Source organism: Bos mutus, chromosome 18 (genome assembly GCF_027580195.1).
Source record: "Bos mutus isolate GX-2022 chromosome 18, NWIPB_WYAK_1.1, whole genome shotgun sequence".
Classification (NCBI taxonomy): domain Eukaryota; kingdom Metazoa; phylum Chordata; class Mammalia; order Artiodactyla; family Bovidae; genus Bos; species Bos mutus.
In genome coordinates, this window is record NC_091634.1 from 24,263,002 (window position 1) to 24,282,604 (window position 19,603).

Genomic DNA, 19,603 nt, shown 5'->3' on the forward strand with positions numbered 1-19,603 from the left:
CAGTCCTCCTGTACAAATCATGGGCAGAAACACCCTGAAGAGTCTCTATGCCCTCTGAGATATGTACAGACAGGGACATATCAGCTGTAAACATTCATCAAGCAAAGGCTTGATGGGATCGCAGTCCCTACACTCTTGAAATAAAGCAAGAGTTAAGAGAGCTGTGATTCCAAGGGATCTACAGCAAACAAGTGGAGAGTTAATACTGACAATGATAGGAGCAACAGATACTCAGCACCGAGTATGCACCAGGCAGGGTTTGAAGCATTTTATGGATATTAACTTATCTAATCTTCACAAGAAGCCTGTGAAGCAGGTACCCTTATCCTCATATTAGGGAGTAAGTGATGCTGTCCAGGTCACGGTGGTGAAGCCCGTCAGACTGAGTCCTGCTCTCTCAACCCCTCTCCCCGAACTGTGGAGGGAGGAGGAACACCAGACAGAGACTGAACACATGGTCAGTGCCTTCTCCCCTCACTCATTACTTCACCATCCTGAACACCTGGCATCGATGTCACCCACTTTGCCTTCCTTATAGATCATTTTGAGGAACAAACAGGAAGTAATTTTGCAAACCTTCACAGTGTATTTTAAGTGCCATGCTAACAGAAGGGGTTACAGAGAGGGTCTAAGAGGCAGTAGTGATGCACCAGGGGGCTGTGCTGGAGGGCAAGGCAGTGTGAGTGTCCTAAGCAGCTTTTAGTGTTAGAGACGGAGAGTGTCTGCCATTCTCATACGCTGGGCTTTGTTGTTTCTTAGCACTCATTTCTCAGGCCAGAGGATCTTGCCCCAAGAGTAAAACAGTTTGTCTGAAAGCTTTCATTCTTATATTAGTAAGAGATCCCTAAATTCGATTAAACAGCCTCTTTGTTCCATATAGATAAGAAATGAAACAGTCATAAAGGATAAAGAACAACTTTTTTGTATCTGGAATTTAAAAACTCCGGAAGATAGCTTGAGAGGAATCTAGAGTAATTGGCTAAGACATTTAAAAAACATATGCCTCTCTCTGGAAAAAAAAAAAAGAAGAAGAAGAGAACAAAGAAGGAAGGAAGATACCCACCATCTTTGCTATGAAATAAAGGTAATGGAAAGCTTTGGCTACTTTAATGGCCCTGAGAGCACTAATTTTGCAATTTTTGCCAGAGTCTTGCTGGTCCGCACCCAGCAGTAATATACAGAGACTGAGCAGGCATGTCTGTCCTGTAATTAAGGCTACAGAGCAGAGCAGCAGGTGCAAACTTCTCATCCTTCAGCTCGACTCTTAAACTGCTTGTGCTCTTGTAACTTAAACTCTAAACTTGTTAAAAGTGAGATTTGTAAGATCATTTGTCTATAACAGGAGCTAGGCACTACAGACATTTCTTTAAAGCAAAATTAGAAACAGCTACCCGACTAACACATATCAGCCATTCTAAGATGTTGCCATTTCCCGTTTTCCCGGGGGAAAAATGTTAATTCCAAGTAGATTAATATCCACATGAGCATGATATTGAAGCCAGATTGGAAGACCTCTTTTCCCTTTTGTGTAAAATTTTTCTAGTAACAGAAGGAGTCCCTCCTTACCCAGCCCTCTCTCAATGTAATTTAGGTGCTTAGAGGTTTTTCTGATACAAAGGCCCTAACCATCACCAAGGTTTTGCTTATTTTCTTATTAAAAATTTAAGAATTTGAATTGTAGTCACCTTCCTGCGAAGAGCTGAAGCAGCAAAAACCTCACTGCAAAACTGGTTCCGTTTAAAACATTTCAGTGTGATCATGCCATATCTTAAAATAATTATAGCCTAGGAAGGCAAAGGTGGCTTTGGGTTTGAACAGTTTTTATCATGCTGTATGTACCTTTCTGTGGGGTCAGAAGAAAGATCAGTGACCTAACTGTGTGCCAAGAACACGTACTAAGATGGAAGCCACGTGCCTCTGCAGGAACACCCAGGAGAAAGTACAGTGCCTGGAGAAAAAGCAGGGTTTCCTTAGGGACAGTGACACTACCTGCTTAGCACAGAGGCTCCAGCTACCAGTGAGGGAACCAGCTTCTAGTGATGCCTGTACCCACTGTAGGATTCTTTGAGATGTTGAGTTAATAGGGTCACTGATGCTTCTTGAATGCCTGTGGTAGGAACTAAGAAAAAAGACTTGGTAGACAATGGCTGTCTGAGCCAATAGAAGCAGGTTTCATAGTTCAACTCCTGGTGTAGCAAAAAAACCCTTGTTGGCTGAGGACAGATGGTGCAAAACTTGCAAGAAGACAGCTCTTTTGCAGTGCCATCCAGGCCCACTGCTGGAGTTCCGTAAATTATTTATGGGCTTTGGCTATAAATTAGAGATGGGTGGAAGAGCCTTTGGGTCTGATCTTGGATGTAGTCCTTATTAATGAATTTCACACCTTTTCTGCTGGAAGGGAAGGTTTTTGATAAGAGGATGAAATTTCCTCTTATATATAGGAATTACTAGTGCTATTGCTGTTTTGAAGACTGTTCTTATTTCAAATTCTACTCTAACAGAGTTTAAAAGCCCTTTACTAGGAAAGGTAAATGTAGTCAGTCATTCATTTAATTCAACTCACTTTTTGTATCCTTGCGTTGTAAACAGTGGATCCAATTCCCATTTCAGAGAAGTTAATCTTACCTCTTTCCTCGCTGTCAGCAAAACTTCCTTGCTTGTTGTTGTCCCAGGTACCTAAAATTTGCATATAAACATGTGAATTAAAAGTATCAATGCTATTAGAACTCTCTGGGGCCAAATATCATCCAAGCTGGCAGGCTTACCCTTCTCAAGGAAATAAGCTAGTCAGTCAGCTCCATCACCAACACTTCCTGCACCTTCATAAGTGCCAGGAGAGACAAGGACACCTAGAAATATCAAAGAGCTGTGTCCCCTGGAGTAAGTGTCCTTGCTCACACAACCTCAGGATCAGCCATCCACCTCTCTCTCACACACACAAAATCTGGTGACAGAGACAAGAACTTTTGCTCATATTTTTTTTAATGTATCACAATGAGCAGGAAACATACTTGATGAAATATTTTCAAAGGAGTATATTCAATTACCATCTACAATCAACTTAACTATGACAACAAAGTTTTTGTGACAAATTTTTTTCAGTTTGAAAGTTCCATGTGGTTCTGTTAGTCTCCATGTATTTTGGTACAGTTCGAGATCAGCATTGTTACAGTAACAAAAAAGCTAACAAGACTACATTATAGAAAAACACCAAGAACATCATTTTTGGTTTCACTTGCTCTATTTTTTTTTTGTTTTTTTTTTGTTTTGTTTTTTGTTTTTTTGTACATTGCAAAGGCTGCTCATATACCTCTTCACCTCAGGGTCACGTTCATGTATGCTTTCTTTCCTACCCAAACTTGCCCCCCTCCCCCCCGAAGGAAGTAAATAAACAAAAAAACTAGTCAAAGCTTTGTTTCACAGTGGGCAGTATCTCAGCGCCAACAACCAACCAACTCAATTTATGCTTCTATTTAAAATGTTTTAATTTAATTTATTATTTAAAAAAAATATATGTCCATGAACATCAAGTGCACTGGCTTGGGTCACTGCCTCTCTCTCCTGCAACTTCCTGCCATGCCTGATAAACTCAGGTTTAAACACATGCCGTCTGTTTTACTTTATTTTCAATTGTGTAAAACTTTGGCCACATTCATATCTTTAAATAGTTTTTAATTAAAAAAAAAAACTTCCTAGATTAAACTTTTCCGTGTGTGTGTGTTTCCTTCTTAAGTTTCTTTTTCGAGGATGGAAGAAATAACTCCCATTCTGTGGGCGCATTTGGTGCTGTGACTGAACAGTGCCCAGCACCAACCCACACTGTGGAAAGTCAGAAAAAAACCAACCAACCAAAATATGAAGTGTTAATGGAGGTGAAGAACTAATTTTAAAAGTGAGTTGAGATCTCCTATTCAGCTACCTACAGGAGTAAATTCTCTGAGTGAGACCAGTCTAAACAGTTGAGCATTGTAGTGAATTCATGCTTTGTAAATGATTCTGGTCACAGCCATGGTGGATGTCAGCCCACAAACATCAACTAGCTCATGTCTGACCTCTAAGCTTTACCATCACTGACTGCTTTGCTACTTCTGGGTTAATGTGGAGAATTATTATTTTTTCTTTCTGAATGAACATACACGTGGGTGGTACAGTTGTAGAGAAAAGCATTAAGCATGCAACCCACTCCAGGCTAAAACACTCACATAACCCCTCTGGGGAACACTGGTGGGTGGAAGCAGGCTTAGCCACTCTACCCAACCACCTTGCTGTTGCCAAACACACCCACAAGTCGAGGCATGGCATACCAAAACACTGACAGTCACTCTGCCTCACAGAGGGAGGATGGCATAGTAGCTCAAAAAAAAAAGCCAAAAAAAAAAAAGCCATTGGGGAGAAGGTGGCAAAATTACAAGGAAATGAACTTAAAGTTGAGGGGGGGAGGAAAAGGGGTAGAAATTGCACTATTACCAAGCAGTTATCATTTTTAAAAACAAAGTTTTCAGAAAAGACCTAGCAGAATTTGATAGGTAAAGCTAGTATTAAATTGTTAATTGGTATCACATAGAGAACCAAAAACAAAAACAATTTTTTTTTCTATATGATACAGACACAGAGTAACATACAACAGTTAAATGGCAAAAAATATATATATATTTCATAGAGTTACAAACAAGATAAAATAATGGAAAACAAAACTGTACAACTTCGAAATTTAAAAATGTTCATCTCAAACACAGGGAGAAATACAAGAATTCTTGTCAAAAGAAACAGCTTGCTAAAACAGCAAATATTTTGCGTACTTGTTTTTGACACCTTATGCTACAACTGGATACTGGTATGAATAGTTAGATGGTATTCTTTAGTATTTCTACTTAAAAAATTAAAAAAGGAATTTGCACTGTGCATCAATCAGCCTAGTTAGAAATATATACAACAGTTCAGAATCTACTCTTTCATTAAACTAAAAACAAATTCATAAAAATAAAATAGTCCCGGCTAAAAAAGAAAAAGAGAAAAAAAGAAATCCATTTTCAGATCTTGGAATGCTCCAGTCTTTTTGCAAAGTCGATGAGTGGCTTCTGCACTGGGGAAAGAAGCCCAAAAGGTGACCAGATGGAACCTGCATTCACAGTCTTCAAAGTTCCCTTTTGAAACATAAGGAAGAGAATGAAAGGGAGAAGGACTTCAACTTTCGGGGTAAGGGGAGATTCTTTCGGTTGATGTTTGGCTATGAAAGTGAAACAGCAAAGCATCTATTTGTCTCCAAAATCTACATTATAGCAGCACAAAGTTTTCCTTTCAAAGTTCAGACCGCTTTTTTTTGTAAGATGAGAAAGGGTGTATGTTGCGTTGTGTTGCGTGTTACAGGAATATGGATATTAACATAAACACAAGTGCCTCACACACGGTTCCTTTTTTGCTCTCTGTACGTACAAGTGCTATCTGCTTCTTTGTTGGCTGCGCTCTGGATCACTCACCGCTCAGACTGCCTAACACAAGGACAAAACTTTGAAGTGAAAAATGTGTCTTTTGGTATATGGAATTTCATTAACAGTTGCCTCTCTGCTTGCAGAAGAAGCACATAACAACCTGGGAATCTTTTGTTTTACTCTTTCTTTTATTAAACTAAGTCTTGTTTGTTTAAATCAGAAACAAATTCTCAAGTAACAAGAACCCTTTCCCTTTTTTCTGCCTCAGCAGTGAAAGGGTGTGTCTTTGGATTTTATTTAAAGCATGAAATTTCTTTTTCTGAGAGAGGAAAGAAAACAAAACAAAAACACAGAAACCAAACCCCTAACCAAAAACTTTTTTAGAAAAGAAAAGCACACAGCCCAATTACACAAACTGAAACGAATGCTTTAGTTTAGGAAAAGAATATTTGAAGCATCTACCAAACAAGGAGGGGGAAAATCGGGTGAAAAGAAAAACCAAAAGAAGGATAAATAAAAACTAAATGTACAAGGCTAACAGACGTAGATAACTAGAATTATATGCCTTTAAAAAGTTTCAACTCCCCAACCAAAAATAATCTGTGAGGATCCTAATGACCCCTAGAACCCTTTGAAATTCTTTCTTTAGTTTTATAAAATAATTCTGCAGCTACCTTCTAAGAAATGAAGGCAGCTACCTTAAATGGGAGATTATAGGGTGGGAGGAGGAAAGAGTAAGTGGAATTAAGGGGCAAAGGGGAGAAAAGCTTAGGCGAATCAACGGATTGCAATCTATCTGCTAGGAATGAACAAGACAACATCAAATGAGGAGCTGTCAGCTGGACCATACAAAAAGCTAAATGTACACAAAAGGGTTTTTTTTTTTTTCCTTTTAAATCTACCATACTGCTTCAGTTCATTTCCAATGCAACAATCTACTCAACACCGAAAATGGTCATATCTATCATAAATACAGAAAGTCAGTTTTTAAAACTTATTTTTTTTTAAGCTACAAGTCCTCAACACTCTGTGTGGGTTTTTTTTTTTTTTCTCTGAAAGTGGGAGTGCTTAACTTTTCCCCTTGAAATTGGCTTCAGCAGAAAAGCTATCCTTAAAATCCCCAGAAAGCTAAAGCAGTTCACATTGTTTTTCTCAAATATTTCTGCCCGTTTTTAAATTAACAAAACAAAAAATCTTTTCTGGAACGAAAATAAAAACAAACCAAAAAAAAAAAAAAACAAAAAATAATATATATAAAACAATGATTCTGAAAACAGAACAAAGTGTGAGCGATTGACCTGAGAATAAAAAGACATTACATTTCTTTTTTCTTTTAGCAAGCCATTGGTATCTGAATGCTAAGATAGCAAGAAATTTTTTAAAACTGTAACCAGGTGGACTGCTTTCCCATACAGTGCATGCCGGGCTCCTCTGTGCTATCGACGTGGGGCGTTTATTGGAAAGGGGCAAATATACAAGGGGTTTAAGCTCCAAAGACATAGGGAGGCCCTGTGGACTTCTGTTTCCCAGACCAATAGTACCTTCAAAAGGACACAATGTAACAGGGTTAAGGGTTTTTTTCTTTTTAATATTAAAAGAGAAAAAGAAAAGACAACAATGTAAAATCACCGGCATAGATAGGTATATGGGAAAACAACCCACGCTTTTTCTTTTTTTTTTTTTCCTTTTTTTTTTTTTTTTTTGGTTAGAAGCTTTGGAATTGCAGTTAGTCTATTTTTGAAATTGGTTTGTTATTAATTTTTTTTATTTAAATTCATTTGTGTGTATTGTTCATCTTCAAAGCTTACAATCTGAAGGTGTCCGTTCCTACACTGGTCAGACCACTGTCCTTGGGGCAGCTGGGGTCTTTGGGACCCTCCACCGGGCTCGCCGGTCCGTCGGACTTTTGGCTGAGATCCGTGTCAGACTCCTCCGAATAGTCGTCTGTTGGCATCGAGGGCTGAACCCCTGAGGTGCTGCATGAACTTGAGGTAACCGTTGAAGATGAGGAGAGAGGAGGAAAAGAAGGGGGCTTCGCGGTCGAAGCCCGGGAGACCACTTGCGGCCAAGACTTCCTGGAGGCGTGGGGGGAAGCGGAGGACGAGGAGGGGGCGGCGGCCGACGGGGGAGGGGGGCTGTCGTTTGAGTGAGCGGCAGACTGCGAGGTAGATGCGGTGCTAGGATCGGGGAAGCAGGCAGAGTGAGGTAATAAACTAGGGTGCTCTTTGGCGTTTCTTGCTGCTCTCGTGATTGTTCTGTGTTTGTGCAAGGCCGACTCGAGATGTTGACTCAGAGCTTCCTCCCCACACAGCGCGCTCTCGCACGCCAGGCAGTGGTACGAGCCGCCACCGCCGCCGCCGCCACTGCCACCGCCGCCGCCGCCCGTGGGGACGTGAAGCACCATCTCTTGCAGGTTCACCACAGACTGGCCGAAGAAGCAGAGGGACTTCAGGTGGCTCCTCGCCGCCTCCTCGTCACCGAAGCCCGCCTGGCACTTGCGGCAGACCAACTTGTACTGCACCTTTGGAACAATGAAGGGGTCGTAGAGGGAGTCCGCACTTTTGCTTTCTGCTTCTGGCTCTTCGGGGGGTTTCGGCAGGAGGGGGGACACCTCACGGGGTGCGTTTTTCTGCTCTTCTGGTTTGGGGGATTCTTTGGCAGGGTCTTTGTCTGGGGAAGCAGCCCCCGGGGGGACTGGGGTTTGGCTTGCTTTGGGCTGCTGCTGCTGCACTTTTTGCTGCTGCTGCTGTAGTTGCCGTTGCTGCTGCTGCTGGAGGGCCTCCTGCAGACTCTGCTGGTATTGCTGGTACTGCTGCAGCAGGGAGCCCGGGGACAGCCCCATCAGGGCCTGCGATAGCGCAGGGCTGTAGGGGAACAGGCCTTCCATGCCATACATCGGCTGCAGGTACCCGCTCTGCAGGGCGCCGGGGATCTGGGGGGCGTAGTAAGGAGAGAAGCCTGGTACAAAGTAAGGGAGGAACTGGCTCGTGAGCAATGCCGTGGGGTCTGAAGTCAAGGCCGCCTGCAGGGCCTGCAGCTGCGCGGGGTCCACCGCATACTCCATGGCGGGCAGTGGCGCTGAGAGTGTGGCTGCGGCCGCCGTGGGGGCCTCTCCTTTCTCCTTCTTGGGGACAGGCAGGGGTTCCCCTTTCCCTTTGTGTGCCTTCTCCTTCTCCTTGACCTTCTCACCGTCTTTGTCCTTGCGCTGCTGTGGCTGCTGCTGCGGCGGGAGCTGTGGTGCAGGTGGTGGCTGGGCTGCTGGCGGCGGCGGCTGCACCTGTGGCTGCTGCTGCTGGGGTTGGGGGGCTGGCTGAGGGGCCATCGCCATGGTGGCTTGTGCTGGGGTCGGGGAGCTCAGCGATGCTGAGGACGGTTTATTTGGTAATCCAGATGTGGGGAGGCCAGGGGAAGGAACTGTTGTGCTGGGCAGGCCCATCAAGTTCGGTTTAGGAGACGTTAAAGCTGAAAGGAATGGAGACAGAAGTCATATGTCAGTCTGGGTGGCGAGGCTGAAGCTCGGGAGGTTTTGCTCAGGAGGTTTCATCTGTGTCACTGGCACAGGGTCTAAGAGCTCAGAGCTTGAACTTAAAGGATCCTCTCTGTTGATTTAACGTTTTCAGCAGAGCTTTCTTACCAGGCCCCGGGTTGGCCAACTTGTATTTTAAACCAGACCCCACCCTGGGTCAGCTCCCATACTGTCCCTATCAGCTAAACAACTCCTAACACCTTCCTGCCCCTTGTGCCATACCCAACCCACTGGGTCATATTTTCTTTGCCACGCTCCCAGCTACCATTCGCTCTGTTGTTTAGTTGCTAAGTTGTGTCCGATTCTTTGCAACCCCATGGACTGTAGCCCACCAAGTTCCTTTGTTCATGGGATTTCCCAGGCCAGAATACTGGAGTGGGTTGCCATTTCCTTATCCAGGGGATCTTCCAGACCCAGAGATCGAACCTGCGTCTCCTACATTGGCAGGCAGATTCTTTATGACTGAGCCACCAGGGAAGCCTTTCCATTCACTCTACCCAAGGCAATTAGTCTGGAGGCCCTCAGACTAGCTGTTGCCAGCTGGGACCCATTTGAACCAATGGCATTCAACAAAATCCCTGTAGAAGTGATACAGTATGTACAGTATGGAGAAGAGAACAAAAGCAAGGAACCCAGTTAGGCACCAAGACCACATGAATAAACACAACAGGCTCTACACGTGTGCCTCTGTGACCTCCACTGCTGCCACTGAATGGACATGTTAGGAGGCAGAGAGAGGAGGAGGGAGGGGAAGAAATGAAAACCATCCATCCATTCAAGGTAAACAGAGCCACTGCTTTGACTCAGCTGGCCTGCTTTAACAAATCTGTTGAAAAATATGACCATCTAGGAGTAGGACTCTGGAGTCCAATGGAAAAATGAGCCTTTTCTTCTCCTGCCCCTACCTGGTTGACAGGAAGGTTTGGAAACCAGACATAGAATGAGGGAAAAGCAATGTCAGAAATGGAACAGCCCAAAGTGCTGGCACCAGCAGTTCCTGACACATCACAACCTAGGCTCCACTGCTTATGGGTGGCAGGCCATGGCACTAGGCCCATGTAGGGTAGAGCTGCATTCTCAGTCACACTCAGGCCTAATCTACCACACCTGCAAAGCCTTCATCGGGCCCAGAGATTGCCATCCTCCCTGACCCTTAGTCATCTCCTGGTTTGACTCTTCTGTTCCAGGGTGATGGAAGGCTGCTGCTGGTTCATGTAGACTAGCGAAGTGCTGGAGGACAGCACTGACCACATCCCAGACACTAGGCAGCAGGCATCCCTTCTCTTCATCTGGACCACCTTCAGCAAGAAAATTGGGGCGGGGGGTTCCAAAGAAGTCACTGTTTTCATGTAAACATTCCCGAAGGCCAGACCCAGGTGAAGACAATGTTGATTTCTGGCTCCAGTGGTATACAGTTCCCTGGGCTATCACACTGCATTAAAAACCCTCAAATTTCAGGTGAGGAGAACAAGGTTGCCTCCAGTTACCACGCAGAAAAAACATGCATTAACTTCAGGATAGCGAGGAGGATGCTTCCCTCAGCATCACATGACATCATTAACTGACACTTCTAAAATTACAGAAAGGGACAGCTGAGATTAAGTCATCCAGTTTCCTGAATGCAGTTAAGGGACCAAAATCAGAGGAGAAGATGTGTCTCACTAGAAAAACCCAGTAAAGGTTAGTTAATTAAGGTAGCACAAATAAGGCAGGGACAGACCAGATAATGAATTCTACACTTGGGACATGGCTCTGTCTACTTCGAGGCAACACGCTTGCTCTAGGTTTTAGGTTGGAGCTGCAGCCAGAGCCAGGTGCTCAGCACGGCAGAGAAGAAATGCCTCCTGATGGCCCCGTCCCTATGGCATCAGGCTCCCAGAGAAGAAGTGATAGGACAAAAGAGAGTCAATTTTAAGGAACATGTACTGAACCTCTGCTATTTACCAGGCTCTGCACTAGGCATGTTCACTCAGTAAAGTAGCTCAGCACATTCTCAAAATAATCCTGTGGCTTTTCTCATCTGTAAGGTCAGAACCAAACAAGCCACTTCACCCCCCTGAGGCTGAGTCACGCACTCCTGGAGTGGCTGAGTCCACTCCTGACTCGGTGTGGACTATGGCTGACACATCTGCCATGTGATGCTTGGAACCTCGGCTTTCCACAGTAGATGGGTGTGGGGAGGAAATGGAAGGTCATGGAAGGAGCTTACCATTGGGCCTGACATACTCCTTTCTTTCCTAATTCCAGATGCAGTACTCCTGGGAGCTGTGGTTCAGTCGGTGGTGGTAACTGGGGCATGCCTGGCTGCCTTGAATGATTAAGAGCATATCTTCCTACCTGGAGTCCACTGTAAGTGATCAGAACCTGAGGAGCACTAAGCATATACCCGTTGACTGACTGGCTCCTACTGGGTGCTGTGGAAGGAGTACAGTACATAGCACTGGGAGCCTGGAGGCCTGGGCGGGAGCTCTGGCTCCTGCCCTAGCTTGCTGAATGGTCTTGACCTCTCTGGGCCTCAGTTTTCTCATCTGTAAAACAAGGGGAACAGATCAGACATTCTAATTCTTTCTCATTACTATGAAATGTTGGGCCTTCCCAAGCCCCTCTGCCAAGGTCCCAGGCTGCGGGAGTAGTTCAGTACTCAGCCACTTCCCATCGCCTGTTTCCTGCCGACTCTATCTAGCTGACTCTTATCATCCTGTGACACTACTTGTCAACACAGGTAAGCAGCAACTTCTACATCTGAATGCTTTCTTCTCTTAGGATAAGAAAGTGGGATCAGGAATGAGGTAGCTTCATGTCCTGTAAAACCACTGCCAAAATTATAAACTTGGATTTAATTCAACCAGAAAGCAGGGCCGCTCTGGGAAGCAGCTGAACCACTAGAGCCCCTGGGAATTGGGACATTCTGAAGGAGGCACACTGAGGGTCTCTGCTTTGGTGAATGTGCACTGGTCAATACAGGCTGTGGGGGACTACTAACTCATGCTAAGCCTCACAGGATCCTAGAGGTGAGGGTCCTGTTTAGGAAAGACAGCTGGATCCAGAGAAGACAGGTGAGGAATGAGGAGGAGGAGGAATAAGAGAGGCACACAGGAAGAACTGTGGAACTCCCTATGAGGTAGAAAAATGAGTACCAAGTATGTGACTCTGCATTAGAAAGGGAAATGGGCAGAAGGAAATGAAGAGGTGATTGAACACCCCTAAAAATAAACATTTTCAGTTTAGACAACTATAAAACACATCATAATTCAGAACCACGTTGCCCGATTCAAGTTCCTGGTCAGTGCATTCCAGTATAGAGGTAGTCTAATTAGAAACTAGAGGGCGGTCCAGTGGTTAAGACTCCATGCTTCCACTGCAGGGCGTGTGGGTTCAGTCCCTAGACAGGGAAGTACGATCCCACATGCCACATGGTGCAGCCAAAACCCCAAAGTAACACACCACTGTGTTTCTGACTGAAAGGGAACCCCAGAAGTAAGCCTCCACCTTGTGAGAGCTACTTCCTGGTAGCATCTCTCCTGCCAGAGCAGGTCTCTGAAACAGGAGGCGGGACCTCAGGGGACAGCAAACAGTTTATTTAAATTCTCTTGAATCTGTTTCCAGAGGGCACAACCCAGAATTAGCTAGGATGTTCAAATGTTTTATATTTTCAATAGATTTCTAGATGCGATCTGCATTTCCACAAAAACTGAATGGAAGGGTCCATAATGGAAACTGCTGTCTCAAAAACACCCCAGGATCTAGTACACCAGAACCCTCCAGTTCATGCCCACAGCATACACCCTGGTCTGTGCTGAACACCAGGCAGGAGTATGGTTTCAGGAGATCATTCCAACTCCAGGGTCCCCATTCTTAGAAGTGGAAGGGTCATGTACATCACAGCTCTAGGGAGACTCAGTGGAAGGGACCTGAAATTCTGTTGCAGTTAGAGAACTAGGAATGTGGAGCCTCCCACCTGCCCAGCACTCAGGTTTTGTGTGGTGGCTCTTTACTACTGGGAGAATCATTGAGAGCAGAACCCACCTGTGTTGGATGGAGTGAAGCCTGGCAGGGAGGGGCTGTTGAGGCCGGGGAGCAACACAGGAGGAATGCCCTGGAGCGCCGGGTATGCTGTAGGAAGGTTGAGAGCCTGCAGAGGGGCGTTGTCGAACATCCCTTGCTGCTGAGCTGCCAGTCCAAGGACCTCATTGGCCTTTTTAATCCGGTCCAGCTCTTGTTGAGCCATCAGCTGACGTACAGTGGCTGGGTCAAAGTATTCTTTCTCCTTGTCTAGCTGGCTTCCAATGGTGTCTTTAACTTTGGAGATATGCTGTTGGGAAAAGATATGGTCACGTACAGACAGCCGAGCACTGTACTTGATGCCACACAAAGTGCACTCTGTTTTGGGTCCCTCGTAACTCGTTTGGTTTATACCAAAATGCTTGGCCATGCTTAACTTGGACTTCTTTTCTTTTGCCCGGGCATTCTGGAACCAGACCTGAACAACTCTCTTTGGCAGTCCAATGTCATTGCCCAGGACTTCACACTCCAGCATGGTGGGTGTCCGGTAGTCATTGAAGCATGACTTGAGGACCTTCAGCTGCAGATTGGTCATTTGAGTGCGAAAACGTTTCTGCCCGGGCCGATCCCCACTGTCTCCAGATTTGCCTGCTGACCCACTCACGCCAGGGCTTGGAGAGCAGGGGTCTGCAAGGCTTGAGGTTTCACTGTAGTCCACGGTACCTTCATTGTCATATTCCTTGCTATAAAAGCTGGGAGCTGGGCTGACCAGGCCAGATGACAACCGATCTTCATACTCAGACATTGCCATCATGGCCGCTTTGGTCAACCCTTCACTGGGGGCAGAAGAGGATTTGGTTTCAGTTGCTATTCCCGTCGCACTATCGTTATCTGCATTGCCCTCGTCTCCAGTAGTGGTATCTGTGATCGCTGTGTTGACTGAGGAACAGTCATCGTTGTCCAGCTTAGTCTGGTCAAAGTTTAGATTAACTGAGGACATGGAGGGGCTTTCAAAATCTTCCATGCCTTCCACCTTGATGGAAGAAGGGCTCAGAAGAGTCCTGGGAGACAACTCCATGGTTTTGCTCACAGGTGAGAGGGGAACACCTTGGCCATCACTACTGCTTGGGGGTAGGTGGGAAAAGCTAGTTCCATCAAAAATATCTCCCTTCATCTGCAGTCCCCCATCACAGTCTAAGAGCATTGCAGACAGAGTTAGGTTGTAGCCAGCTCTCTTGGCTTCATGCCAATGACGGGACCGGATATGAGCTTCCAGGGCCGTCTTGGCTTTGAAGAGTGCTCTGCAGAAAGGGCACCTCCTATGGGCCTGCGCTGGGCCCACCGCCCGGAACTGTCCTTTCCTTTCCCGGGCCCGGGTGTTCTGAAACCAGACTTGGACTACACGTTTCTTCAAGCCCACCTCATGCGCGATGTGATCCAACATCTTTCGAGTTGGATTGGAGTCCAAGAGATACTTTTGGTAGAGAATTTCTAGCTGTTCTGGTGTGATAGTTGTCCTCAGACGCTTGTCTCTCTGAGGTTCTTCTCCCCCCGTCCCACTGTCGTTTTCTCCAGGGCTTGCACTGGCCTTTTCCTCCAGCTTCCTCTTCAGAGTGTTCATCGTGGAGGTGGGAGTTGAAGGGGAAGTGGCTGAGCTTGCGGGAATCTGAGGTATGGCCCCAGAGAGCAGCTGGCTTGCCAGCAGTGGGTTACTAGGGTCAAACAGCATAAAAGGCATATCCAGTGACCTGTCCAAGAACTGGGGGTGGATGAACTGGTTCTGTGCACTCAGGAAGTGAAGCTGCTGATGCTCCTGCCAGTGCTCAAATGATGGGAAGGCCAACTTGCACTGATCACACTGGTAGGGGATTAGCTGAGGAGGTAGGTTGGCCAGCGGCTGAGGAGTTGACGTATGGAGGGGCTTGAGGGGCAGGTGGGAGAGCTGGGAGGGGCTGGGGCTTGACTGGGGCAAGGGGCACTGAGGTGGGGGCGCTTGTGGAGGAGGCTGCGTCGGTACCGGCGCGGGGGACGTCAGCTGTGGGAGCTTCTGCTGGGCAGTGCTCATCTTCTGCTCGGGCTGGTCTTGCTGCTGCAGCTCTGCCTTTGGTTGTCCTTGCTTATCTTGGGTTTGGTTCGGCTGTGCACTGGGAGGTTCAGCCTGCTTTGGTTTTTCATCACTCACCTCTGGTTTTGCACTGAAGGTGGCCAGCTCATCAACCTCTGATGGAAGCTGCAAGAACGCAGAGGATGCTGTACTGGCTGCAGGTGCTGGGGTGCTGTAAGCCTGGGAGGGCATTGGGGTGCTACAGGAGGAACTGGTGGGTGTCAGGATTTCCATGGCATCCATGGAGTCCTCATTCTGGCTGTCATCCTGCCCTTCCTCGTCCTCATCCTTGTAACACAGCTTCTTCTGGTGCTTGATGAGATCGAAGATGCGCTGGAACACCAGGCTGCACTTCTTGCACTGGTAGTTCAAGTTGCTCGTTCGAATATACCTATCGTTTGTAAGCTCACGCCGCTCTCCATCTTTGCCCTCTCCCTGATTCTCATAATTTTTCCTGGCCTTCTGTCGAGCATTTTGAAACCAGACCACTATGACTCGGGTTGGAAGGTTCAGTAAATTAGAGAGTTGCTCAAATTCATCGTCCTTTGGGTAAGCGTTGGCATCAAAGAAGTCCTGCAGGACCCTCAGCTGATAGTCGGTAAACCTTGTTCTCGAAGACCTCTTGCTCCCCCAGTACTCCTGCTTCTGAGGTTCTGGCGAAGGGGGCCGAGAGTCAATCTTGAGCTCCTCCAGGCTGGTGATGGGAGGATTGCTGAAGTTGTAAGGGGAGTCCTTGTTCCGCTGCCGCTCTTTGAAGAGTGTGTTTCTGAACCAGTGCTTGATCACTTTCTGGGGCAACCCAGACTTGTCTGCCATCTCTTTGATCTGCTCTTCACTGGGGGAGTTGTTAATGTCAAAATACTGCCGCAGGACTCGGAGCTGGTCATCCGTGATCCTGGTACGAGGCCGCTTATTCTGCTGCTGGAGCAGACTTGGATTGAGCTGATGCTGGTACAGCTGGGCCAGGTCCGCGGGCAGAGGCTCCACGGGTCCAAGCTGAGGGGGCAGCTGAGCTGGCAATGTCTGCAGCGGCATCGTCTGCATCATGAGTGGCGAGAAGATGGGCAGCTCCATGGGCATGGAGAGCTGGGTGAGTGGCACGGACGGCTGGGCTGGGGCAATCGTAGGTGAAGTGATGGGTGGGGCTGACGTGGGGATGGCCGGGGTGGATGCTGGCTGGGGCGGCGCTGCCGGCAGTGGGGGTGGAGGCGGGGGTGGAGGCGGGGGCGGTGGCTCGGGGGTCTGAGGCCTCAGGGGGTACAGCTTGTCGTAGTGCTCACGGTACTGTTTGGCAAATCTCTCTAGCTGTTTAAATGGAAAGTAATTTTGATGAACGTGCTCTTGATGACTCTTTAAAATCAAGATGTTAGAAAACAGCTTGCCGCAGGAGTCACACTCGAGCTTCTCTGGGTTCTCGCCCTGCTCCATCTTCCCATTCTTCTTCTGCACCTTCTGCTTGTTCTCGTTGTACTGGATGACCAGCTCAAAACCAAAGTTCTCCAGCAAGGCCTTGGTAGCATTCCCTCTGGCATCCGAGGCAATGCGTGGAGGGAGCATGGAGGGCTCAGAACTAACCCCTGGGGCCAGTTCTTTCTTCTCTTTGGCCTTCAAGGCATCGGGCAGTGATTCCTTTGGTCCCGAGTTGATCTCTCCCCCCTCGGCACCATCCCTCTCTCTCTGGCTTTCTTTCTCCTTCTCTTTGATGACCAATTTGTTTTTCTTTTCAGTGTGCTGGCTGGGCTGTAGGAGAGCAGGGTGACTCTGGGGCAGAGGGAGCTGGCTCTGCTGCTGCTGCTGCAGCATCTGCTGGTGGCCCTGCTGCGGGATCTGAACCTGGGCCTTCAGGTCTTCCAGCAGGCCTGGGCCCGTCCCGGTCAGCGTTAGAGCCCCACTGGTCACCGGCAAGCTCACCTCCGGGTTGAGCTGGAATTCGGCACTGGGGATGTAGAAGGGGAAGAGAAGATGCTGCTGTTGCTGCAGCTGGAGCAGGGTCTCGGTGGTCATGGGGAAGTGAGGCAGAAGGGTGGGGTTGAACAGCTGGGACTGGATCAGAGCTGCCTGCTGCTGCAGCTCCTGCTGCAGGTGAGCTTGAACTTGGGCCTGGGCTTGGGCCAGTGTCTGTGCTTGTTGTTGTTGTTGCTGCTGCTGCTGCTGCCTGGATGCAATCATGTCTGCCAGCTTCTTCCGGTTGGCTTCCTTGGGCTCTGCAGGGGACACAATGTTGGCACTGATGGGATTCCCCAGGGGTGGCATTCCTACACTTTCAGCAGGCACTTGACTCAATAAGCTGGAGCTCGCAGCGATGCCAGCACTGCTCGGGTTGGTGGTGGTAAAGGTGTTACTGCCACTGGTGCTCACAGGACTCGGGGTGGAGGAGCTCAAGGGGGCTGTGCTGCTGCCCCCAGTGCCATTGCTGCTGCTGCTTGCCGCCTCCAGCTTGGCTGCCCGGGCCTTGGTCTGATGCAGCACAGAGCGCATATGGATCTCCAGGGTGGAACTCTGGCTGTAGGCCACATTGCAAGTGTTGCACTTAAAAGGTTTGTTGTCAGGGCTGCTGGTGGGTTCTGGCTGACCGGTGGCCGACTCTTGAAGGGCTCTCTTTAACTTGTGTAGGTGGGAGACAGAATTGTAGTGCACGAGCAGGATGTTCTTTTGAGTGAAAGATTCCTTGCAGACGGTGCACTTGTAAGGGCGAGAAGGGTCCAGGAATTTTTCCATGGTGAAGTTGGGGCCTTTGCGGAAAGGTAGGGCTCTCTTTGGCTCTGAGCCCGAGTCCTCTTGTACCGACCCAGAGTCACTGCCCGTCGGGCTCTGTTTATCCTCCAAGTCACTCTCTTCCTCCTTGTCTTCCTCCACGATTATGGTGTGGTCCTCGGCCAGGGTGGGGTCCCCCATTGCCAGGAGGTCCCCGTTGGCCAGAAGGCCACCATAAAGCTGCTGGATGTCAGCCTCACTCAACTCCAGGTGGCTTGTCTCAAGGTGTTTTTTCAGAGCCTGGAAAGTTCGGAAGCTACGCTGGCAAAGACAGCACATGGTGGCAGCTCTGATCACGTGGTACTGAGAGTGGAGCTGCAGCTTCTCCACCGTCTTGAAAGCCAGACTGCACTGGTTGCAGCGGTACTTGTACACATGGCGATCTGACACTGGCAGCTGAGGCCTCTTGGCGTGAACCTCGTTGAAGTGTGTCTGGAGGGTGGCGGAAGTTTTGAAAACCTGGTTGCACCCCTTCTTCCAGCACAGGAAGCCTGAGTCTTCTCTCACAGAGCCCGAGTCCACAGGAGAAGGTTTCAAATCTCCACTGTGTTCTGTGCTCACAGAGGGTAAGATGTTCTTTCCCAGATCCTCTGAGGTTTCTGTAAAGAAAATAGAAATCAAGCCCAATGATAAAGAGGGCTTCGAGCTGCCTACCTAACAGGGCCTCGTGATCACAGAATCTGATGATGAGGGAAATACCCAACCTGCAGACACACACTCTCCATGGAGCCCCACCCACCCAGAGAGCACATGCTATATGAGCAGATACACAGGAAGAAGAGGAAATACAGAGAGTCTCAACTCTTAGTAGGCCTATACCATCACACAAGTCTGTCTTTTAAACAATATTCGTTTCAGTTTCTCAAGAAATTAAAGGATACCCCTTTTACATGGATCTAAACTGTAGAATATGTGATTTAGTGCCCTGCTAAGATGTGGGGCATTTGTAAGGACTGCTGTCCGTTGTAACAAATTTTGGATATATTTCTTCGGCATTAAATTTCCTGTTACAGTGTGACTTCTGACTGTCCTCTCTATTCAATAAGCAATGAATGTTCAAGTGGCCAATTATGAAAATAAAATACATTAAAATTTTTTTCTACAATGAGATCATCACACCCATAAATATTCTGACCCTTTTTCAGGTCAGTGGTATACTGCCTAGTATGGAGACATCACAAGGGAGAAGGTGGGGCAGAGCTCTTCCCAACTTAGGTCTTAGCTGCTGACAAGATGTCAGTGATGGAGGAGAAACTCAAAAACAGAGGTCCCACCCATCGAGGACTCACCCCAGGGCACCACCAGCATCTATATCTACAACATCGTCCCTTCCAAATGCTCCTTTCTGCTGCCTCCTATGAGACAGTCCTGGAAGTCTCAGAGAAGAGTTCTGTGCAGATACAGCGCCTAGAAAGATACCTAATCCAGTGCCCTGAGATCACCTGTGTGCTCCACAAGTCCCTCATGTTTAAGTCCTCAGAGAGGGAATATGTAATGGCTTAAGATGGTAAGTTATGAGTGTACTGACTGAGTCTCTGGTCATTAACTTCCTCACTGTACAGTCTAAGGGGACATGTGTCCACCAGAATCTCACTGGTTCTCACCTGAGCTTTTCTCACTTCAAACCACATGAAGAGCAACAGATACCCACTAAGAGCCCGAGTATCCAGTGCTGACAACAGCGCCCCTCGTCCCTTGAAAAGGTACATCCAGCTTAGGAGTACAGTAAGGAATCTGCAGCACTCTTGCCCTATGAACGTTCTGTTTCTCTTCCCGAGGTCAAGAGTA

General features: G+C 47.5%; 1 protein-coding gene across 6 annotated transcripts in view; it reads right to left on the reverse strand.

Moving 5' to 3' along the window:
* Positions 1–2,964: 2,964 nt before the first annotated feature.
* The window catches only part of ZFHX3 (zinc finger homeobox 3), a 255,242-nt gene continuing 238,603 nt past the window's right edge, over positions 2,965–19,603 (reverse strand). For all 6 annotated transcript variants that reach the window (XM_070388070.1, XM_070388069.1, XM_070388073.1 and 3 more), the window contains 2 exons: positions 12,982–18,414; positions 2,965–8,891 (listed from right to left, as the gene is read on the reverse strand). In XM_070388070.1, coding sequence (XP_070244171.1) covers positions 7,234–8,891; positions 12,982–18,414 — 7,091 coding nt within the window. In that variant the 3' untranslated portion in view covers positions 2,965–7,233. The remainder of the gene's footprint in view (positions 8,892–12,981; positions 18,415–19,603) is intronic.